General features: G+C 37.6%; 1 protein-coding gene across 15 annotated transcripts in view; it reads right to left on the bottom strand.

Moving 5' to 3' along the window:
- Nucleotides 1–9,238, bottom strand: part of LOC102432355 (uncharacterized protein KIAA1109) — a 149,990-nt gene that overhangs the window by 124,314 nt on the left and 16,438 nt on the right. For 14 of the 15 annotated variants that reach the window (XM_023754145.1, XM_023754122.1, XM_023754094.1 and 11 more), the window contains 5 exons: nucleotides 8,818–8,934; nucleotides 7,562–7,640; nucleotides 5,923–5,987; nucleotides 3,006–3,192; nucleotides 553–634 (listed from right to left, as the gene is read on the bottom strand). In XM_023754145.1, the coding sequence (XP_023609913.1) occupies nucleotides 553–634; nucleotides 3,006–3,192; nucleotides 5,923–5,987; nucleotides 7,562–7,640; nucleotides 8,818–8,934 (530 nt within the window). Of the gene's footprint in view, nucleotides 1–552; nucleotides 635–3,005; nucleotides 3,193–5,922; nucleotides 5,988–7,561; nucleotides 7,641–8,817; nucleotides 8,935–9,238 lie in introns of those variants that run through there. The other variant, XM_023754142.1, reaches the window with a different exon arrangement.

The raw sequence follows: 9,238 nt of genomic DNA, 5'->3' as shown, positions 1-9,238 counted from the left end.
CTTCCTCCCCCCATCCCTTGTTTTTTTTAAAAACGCCGGAAGGGTTTCTTTAAGCAGGAGGGAGGAGGAAGAAAAAGGAAGAAGAAGAAAAAGGTAAAGATACAAATTATGACAACAATCTCATCTATCAACAAGTGAATCTAAAAATCAAGTGAATAAATACTCTGATGAACAGAATAAACTGGGTGATTATAATAGAATCAGGGGCATAGAAAGGGACTGACTATTCTTGGGGGGGAAAGGGGTGTGGGGGATGCGGGAAGAGACTGGACAAAAATCGTGCACCTAAGGATGAGGACAGTGGGGAGGGGGGTGAGGGCAGAGGGGGGGGTGGGAACCGGGTGGAGGGGAGCTATGGGGGGGAAAAAGAGGAACAACTGTAATAATCTGAACAATAAAGATATAATTTTTTAAAAAAAAAGAATTCTTTCACACTTTATGAAAATTGGAACCCAGAAAGTACAAAATTACTTTAAGTGAAAATAATGTTTGCAAAAAATAAAAGGTTCTGTTTTTAACCCACCAAGTATTAATTGTAGTAAAATTACTTACTGTGCTCACGTTGACCTTTATAACTGGAATAAGCGATCTCCATGAAGATGTGGGGTCCTGAGATTCTGTTTTTATTTTAACTCTAAGAAGAAAAAATAAAAACTGAAGTATATAGGAAAGACTTAAATACCTGAGGATACAGTTGACCTACTCGAAATATACATTATTAATACCAGCTGTACCTTTCCAAATACATCTAATGACGGCTCCAGTAAATGAAACAGAGACCATCTAACAGAAGACTAATGGCCCTAAAATGTCTCATTTCTGAATGCACTCCATGTGTCAGTTTTTAGATCAAGCTGTAATAACAAAACTATGTTCTTAGAATGACAAGCTTTAATGTCAAAAGTGTCAATTATGAGATGCTGTCATTACATCTACCATCTGCTCACCACACTACAACGTGACATTTTAGAAGACAGCCAAAACTATTATTAAAACAAATGGATCATAATATCAGTGCTCGGCCAGTGTTCTCAGTAGTCAAGTGCTGACCCATGAACCAGGAGCTCATGGTTCAGTTCCTGGTCAGGGCACATGCCTGGGTTGTGGGCTTAACCTCCAGTGGGGGCCATGCAGGAGGCAGCTGATCGATGTTTCTCTCTCATCAATGTTTCTATATCTCTGTCCCTCTCCCTTCCTCTAAAATCAATAAAATAAAATATGTTTTTAGAGAGAGAAAATGACATGACACAAGTCACTTTGATGTTTCCTACTGTTTTGAGCATTTCTGACAACTGAGCTGATCCTTTTCCTTCCCTATTCTCACCACTTTGTGAAATGACAGGCAAAGAATGAGAAAAATATTGGCCACACACAAAGTACACAAAATTTAAAGAATGAAAAGTTCACAGCAATTCACTAAAGATTTTGGAAAACTTGAGGCATATCTCTTCAATAACCCATTATCTCCTAAATGGCACTTCTGAGACCAACTCCAGGAAGGTGACCCTCAGTGCTTAAAACTAAATTCAAAACAGACCTCATCACCAGCCCCCAACCTCCTCTTTCCCTGGGGTTCCCTGCCTAAGCATAATCGCTGCTTACATTAGAAATTTGGATTCAATATTGATCATCCCTCTTCCTCATTCTCCACCTCTAATCTACCACTGTCTTATGGATTCATCTGCCTAAGTCTGTCTTGCTCCATCCACTTCTCCCCCTTTCCCTTGCTACCAACCCAGCTAATGAAATGTTACAACATCCTTCCATCTGGTCTCCCCGCCTCCAGCCTTACCTCCCTCCAATCATATCACAGCATTACTGACTTGGGGGAAAGCCCCTGATCCTGCTAAACCATTTTAATCTAAATTATCCCCACCTCAAATAATCCATTGCAGCATCAGTAAGTAACTTCACTATTGCATATGATGTTTCTTCTCTATGGAAGACTCTTCATCACCACCTTTCCCTAACTGACTCACCCTTCAGGTCGCAGCCCTCCTGATCCTTCTATGTGAAATCTACTTTTGTCCCTGAGGTAATACTTCTTGCACGAAAAGTGCCTATTTTACCCATACTTGGCTATAAATTCCAACAAGACAGAAGACTTGTCATATTCCCAGTACCTCAGCTCTGTGCCTGGGACATAATATCCATTAAATATTTAATTCAGAATAAATGTCCTCATCATTGACTTAAAAAACAAACAAACTATTAGGTATGCAAGGCTGTTCGACATTCAAAAATCAATTAGCATTAACAGGTTAAAAACAAAAAATCAAATGATAGTATCACCAGATGCAGAAAAAGCATTTGACAAAATACAACAGCCATTATGATTAAAATCTCTCGGTAAATTAGGAATAGAGGGAAACTTCCTCATCTGTATATAGAGTATCTACAAAAGACCTAATTAACATCATACTTAAAGGTGATTATCTAGAACAGCCGTGGGCAAACTACGGCCCACGGGCCAGATCCAGCCCGTTTGAAATGAATAAAACTAAAAAAAAAAAAAGGCCGTACCCTTTTATGTAATGATGTTTACTTTGAATTTATATTAGTTCACACAAACACTCCATCCATGCTTTTGTTCCGGCCCTCCGGTCCAGTTTAAGAGCCCATTGTGGCCCTTGAGTCAAAAAGTTTGCCCACCCCTGATCTAGAAGCTCTCCCATTAAGACTAGGGACAAAGCAAGGATGTCCTATTTCACCATTCCTTTTCAAGTTTGGAAATTATGGCTATTGCAGTAAAACAAGAAATAAAAGGTATGCAGAATGGGAAGGGGAAAATAAGACTTTCTTTGTTTGAAGATAACATAACTGTATATGTAGAAAGTTTGGAAGAACTGATCAAAAAGCCTATTTGAACTAGTAAGTGAATACAGCAAGTTTGCAGGATACAAGGTTAATAACTTACAAAAATCAATCACTTTCCTATATACCAGAAATGAAAAAGTGAATGTTTACATGTTGCAGATTAATAAAATTCAAGTGTGACAATGAACCTTTCAATGTTGGACTGGGTTCCTGTTCTTCCATTTTCCCGTGTTTTATCATCCTCTTTCTTGGGGGGGATTATTGTTGGCTCCAAACCAAATAATTCTTGAAGACGTCCATAAAGATCCGAACGATTATAGACATGAAACTCAAAGTCATTAACTGTGATGTATAATCTCGTTTCCGCCTTTGGATCTAAAGACATCAATTACACACATACACACAAAAGTTTTTAGTCAACTTTTTAAAAACTTTAGTCAAAGTTTTTGTCAATTCATTTTCCACACTTAAAGTAATTTAAATGATTTACTTTAAACCAGAATTCTATGATAAAGAGGATCATATTTAAAATACATATAAAACACTGGTAAAAGAAAGAAAAAAGCTAATGTTACTACAGCATTTTAATTTAGCATTCGAAAAACAACCTAAATTTCTAGATTTTGGTTATCTAATGCCTTAATTTAAAGATTTTACATTGAGAATAGAAAAGTGTCATTTACAGAATAAAAGTAAAACTTTACCCTAATATAGCCATACATTTATACTAAAATATAAGTAGCAAAATGTTCAAAGTATAATGTACTTAAACATCACATCAGTATTTAAACTTGTGCTTCATGGAAAGTAGGATTTTTCATAAAATACTAGTTGGTTTTTAAAAACTACTTAATACTAAAATAAAGATTTTATGAACCGTACACTTCAAACCATTTCAAATAAAAGACATAATTACATTAAATATAAGTAACAACAGAAATTTACAAATCCACCTATAAAGTGATAGATGGGCACTTGTTTCTGCTGAGGAAATAATCCAACACAGAGCATCACATGTTAACCAAGAGGCTCAACAGAAAGGTACCACAGTCAGTGCCTTATTTTGTTATGAATCATACAGGTGTTTTTTGAGACTTTTTAAATGTTTGTCCATTTTTGTCCCTACAGAACAAATTCAATTTAAGGCAATTAAAATTAGATATGACCAGTTAGAAGAGTTTAATTTTTTTATTGGTAAAGAAAGTTGTTATTAACTTTCATTTTAGCCGAAACCGGTTTGGCTCAGTGGATAGAGCGTCGGCCTGCGGACTGAAGGGTCCCAGGTTCGATTCCGGTCAAGGCATGTACCTGGCTTGCGGGCACATCCCCAGTGGGAGATGTGCAGGAGGCAGCTGATCGATGTTTCTAACTCTCTATCTCTCTCCCTTCCTCTCTGTAAAAATTCAATAAAATATATTTTTTTAAAAAAACTTTCATTTTAGTAGCTTAAGCTGTAGTTTAAATATGATATATATATATATATCCCCCCAAAATGCCAGGGTCAAATGTCCAGCAGCCTACTCAGACATCTCCAATGTGGTGTCTAACAGACATCTCACACTTGATACATCAACCAAATACCTGATTTCCCCCCAAAGCTATTCTACAATATCCCCCATCCTATCAACAGCAAGTCAATCCTTTCAATTGCTCTCTTTCTTTCATGCCTTAGATTTATCAGCTTTTCTTTCAACATAGATCCGCAACCACTGTCATGGCTCTGGCCCAAGTCACCGTCAACGTGAACGTCTTTATGGAACACAGCACAGTGGCTCCCATCGAATCTCCCTGTTCTGCCCTTACTCCTCTTACTATGCCTGTGCTTTACACACTGGCCAGACTTTCCAAAGCCTAGCTATTTGAAAGAGTAAAGACAAGATCTACCCTCCTTGAAGCCTCTGGTCTGGTTAGTGTCTAGTAGGAGGGTTAGGGCCACATACCAGAACACTAACAGAGCCATGAAATAACTGGGAAGAAAATTCTGAGATGGTAACATTCTGATGATAAAAGCAGAACCAGAAGAAATTCTAGAGTCTGTTTCCCATTTTCTGTTCATCCTTTTCATACCAGATAAATGATAATTAGTAGACATGTCAGGTAGACGTATGAATAAAGACACCGAAGTTGAAATGTAGAAAAGTGTCTTGGTAGACTGATTAAAGGGTGCTGAGAAGACCATTTATCACCAGTATGGGTCAGGCCAACAGATGTAACATGCAGTAAGGCTAGAAATGTGGGTAAGGGTCCTACTGAGGATGACTCTGAATAAATCATCAGCTAAAGTAAACCAATTTAACCAGGCAAGAGGAAGACTACTAAAAGGATTTTTAGTAAACTGGTGATAAAATCAGAGTTTTGTCAAGTCCAAAGCTTTTAAAAAACATTTTTATCCTATATAATAAAGAGCTAATATGCAAATGGTTGTCATACCATCACACCATAATGGCTCAAATACTCAACACTGAGAAGAGAGGAATGGGGACCAGCCAGGCACAAATGAGCTCGCAAGAGAGGAACGGGGACCAGCCAGGCTGCAGCCCGGGAGAGGGACAAACCGCCCGCCCCAGGCGCGGTCCCAGGCACCTGAGGCTGCGGCCCAGGTTAAGCCACCCGTCCACAGTCCCCTGCGGCTGCAGCCAGCCTGGGCGAAGCCAGCCCGAGTCCTGGGTGCCTGCGGCCAGCCAGAGGGAGGGAATCCCGGATCCCAGGTGCCTGTGACTGGCCAGAGGAGGAAATCCTGGGTCCGGGGTGCAGGGTGAGGCAGAGGTGGTTAGGGGCGATCAGACCAGCAGGGGAGCAGTCAGGGGTGATCAGGCAGGCAGACAGATGGTTAGGGGCAATCAGGCAGGCAGGGAGAGGGGTTAGGGGCGATCAGGCAGGCAGGCAGGTAAGCGTTTAAGAGCCAGTGTTCCCGGATTGCAAGGAGGCAGTCAGACATCCCCCGAGGGTCCCAGATTGGAGGGTGCAGGCCCAGTCTGAGGCACACCCCCCCCCCCCCCCGCATGAATTTCGTGCACCGGGCCTCTAGTCTATTATAATAACCACAAATGAAAAAATAATTATGTCATCAACAATTTCAAACAAATAAAAAAAATGAAAACTCACCATGCTGCTTCTGCTTTGGGTTATACATTTTCCACCACCGAAAAATTATAAATCCATCTTGAATTCTAAGCAAGATAAATTACAAAAGTGAAAACAAGTAAGAATTTACTTAACTTGATTCTTAGTTAATTATTATATAAGGCAGCCAATTGATAATGAATAAGGAAACAAAAATTCTCAATGGAACACTGGCATACCTAAATGTTTCATACTCTTTCAGTTAATAAAGTAAAAGAGGATATGCACAGGTTTAAATTAGATTCTTCTATTCAGGTAAAATGTAATACTGGATTACATTCAATAGGAAAATGAAGTGCTAACAGAAAACCTTTTTATTTTATAAATATTTTTAATGTTGTAAAAACTACATAAACAAAAGGCCAACTCTCGAAAGGGGGACATTAGCACACTAGAGAAAACTTTTAAAGATAATCTTTCATTTCTGTAATGATATATCACTTCATGCTCCAATTTTAACTTTTACTTTTAATTTGGAATAATTTTAGACTCACAAAGAAGATGCCTCTACTGTTTCAAGAGAAGTATAAGTAGTGCCAAACCCTGGCATCTCTCAAATAATTCAAAATTTTCCAAATTCTAAGTAACAAATTTTAAGAAGATCACAAAAATAAGAGTAAGCTGCCCAACCAGTGTGGTTCAGTGGTTGAGCACCAATCTATGAACTAGGAGGTCACAGCTCGATTCCCAGTCAGGGCACATGCCTGGGCTGCAGCCTTGATCCCCAGTAGGGGGCATGCAAGAAGCAGCCAATTAATGTTTCTCTCTTATCATTGATGTTTCTATCTCTCTCTCTCTTCCTCTCTGAAATCAATAAAAATATTTTTTTAAAATAATAATAACAACAGAGCAAGCTTTTCTTACAAGGCTTACAGAAGAGAGAACATATCAAACATATTATTAATTCTTAATACATTAAGATTTGTGTTTTCTTCTTAAAGTAAAATTAGAGTTGTTAACAGATGCTAAACAATTCTAAACACTTACTACCTAATAAGAACCCAATGGGTGAGCATTATCAACATATCTGATCCGTATTTTATATAACAAATGACCACCATGAATTCTACAACAGAAATGATCAGGTAATTTAATGCCTCAATTTTTCATCTTGCAATGAAATGAGATTATTGATTTCTATATACTGCTATTAGGTAAACATTTTGCCAGTCTAAACTTTAGCTAAATTAATCCATGGTTAGAAATATTTTAAAACATTAATTCATTAAGTCTGATTTACTAAAAAAATTATTTCTGATTTATGGTTTGTTTTTTTGTTGTTGTTTTATATATATATAATTTTTTTAAATTGATCTCAGAGAGGAAGGGAGAGGGAGAGAGAGACAAAAACGTCAATGACGAGAACGACGGACCGGCTGCCTCCTGCACAACCCCCACTGGGGATCGAGCCGAAACCCAGGCATGTGCCTTGACTGGAATCGAACCTGTGACCCCTCAGTCCACAAGCTGATGCTCTAGCCCTGAGCCAAACCAGCCAGGGCTGATTTATGGTTTTATTTGAAGAACCAAGTAATATTAAAACAAGTATCATAATTAGAAAATTTTTTCCAGTTTAAGGTAGGTTCTTTTATTTGTTTTAGGTTTCGTTTTTGCTTTTTACCTAATAGACATGTCTTCTGTAATGTAATAGATTTCACGAACCATGATTTTTCCAGAAAGAACAGAGAAAGAGAAGGAGCCTGTTATAGGGGAAAAAAAACAGCAATTAATTTAATTGTTTTGATAGATAGTAGAGCTCTTAACACTTAAAATAATCTTAGCAATCAATTCATTCAGTAATTAAATGTTCTCTCCTGACTCCCTTCCTGATATCCTTACAGCCTTACTAATTTCTATCATTTTTCCTGAAAAAGTGCCACACATATCATCACTATGGACTGAGTTACTAAAAACCATATAAGAACATTAGTTTTAATAGCTGCTTCATACGACTAATTCTCTTAATTATGCACAGCCATTAAATAAACCCACAACAGTGAGTAATTCACCATTTTTCTCCATTACTCTAGGAACCAGTCACTGCCTCAAATTAATGGAAGATTATTTATGTTTGAGAGAAGTTCATGTACATTAAGAGGTACTCAACTCCAAGGAAGGCTAGAATGGTTCTATTCAGTGCCCCCTCCTCCTTTCTCACGGGTTTGGAACTTTCCAGAGTATATAGCTTCCTAGTACACTCTCCCATCTATCTGCAAACCTCCCACTTATAAGTAGTTAGAAACTAAACTAATAAAGCAGGCCACAAAATGAAATATGACTCCAACTTACAGGTTTTTAAAGTACGGGTTACTTGAAGAAAAAAAAGAGCAAATAATTCATTGGGCATTAGAAACTTTCCCTAGATCAGCTGTTCTCAACCTGTGGGTCGCGACCCCTTTGGGGGTCACCTAAGACCATCGGAAAACACATATATAATTACATATTGTCTTTGTGATTAATCACTATGCTTTAATTATGTTCAATTTGTAACAATGAAAATGGGGGTCACCACAACATGAGGAACTGTATTAAAAGGTCGCGGCAATAGGAAGGTTGAGAACCACTGCTCTAGATGGAATTGAGAGAAATTTCTGTTTCCATATTTTATATCTGTCTATATTTTTTCAAATTATTTTCATGAGTATCTTTTATAAACAAAGTCAAAGAGTAACTATGGAAACACTTTAACAAATAAGAATGAGGTAAAGAGCATAACCTGTTACAGAGAGCTGTAAGAGAGAAATTCAAAGTAGGTTAGTTTATCCTTCATGAAACAATGGTAAATTTCTAAAGCTACTACCTGTTTATAAAATATAAATGTATAATATATACCTAAGATTACACAGAAGAAAATAATGCAGGTTTACTCCAACTCACCAATATGGATATAGCCATGTTTGTATAATCTGTTGACAACCAAGGTTAAAATAAGACCAACATTCCGAGAATTATAATATGTGAGATAAATAATCCATCCACAGGACAAAATGGTAGCTGTTGGGAGAAAAAAGTACAAAAGGATATCACTTTCAATCACCTTAATATCTTAGTAAAACTTTGTTGATAAAAGATCATTTACCACACTCAGAAATGATAATATGGTAGTAAGTCCTCTTACAATTTAATACCTTGGGTTTTAAAATCAGAGGTTAGAGCTACCTTATCCACCTTTCCTCACTTTCTTTTAGTCATTAGCCAGAAATGCAGAGATTCCAATCAGATCCATTAGAGCAGTGGGTTCTCAACCTTGGCTGCACATTAGATCACCTGGGAATCTTTTTAAATCCTGATTTCTGGG

This window comes from Myotis lucifugus, unplaced genomic scaffold (genome assembly GCF_000147115.1).
Source record: "Myotis lucifugus unplaced genomic scaffold, Myoluc2.0 scaffold_1, whole genome shotgun sequence".
NCBI classification, from domain to species: Eukaryota; Metazoa; Chordata; class Mammalia; order Chiroptera; family Vespertilionidae; genus Myotis; species Myotis lucifugus.
Note: the sequence above shows the minus strand (reverse complement) of the source record. Positions and strands in the feature narration are given on the sequence as shown.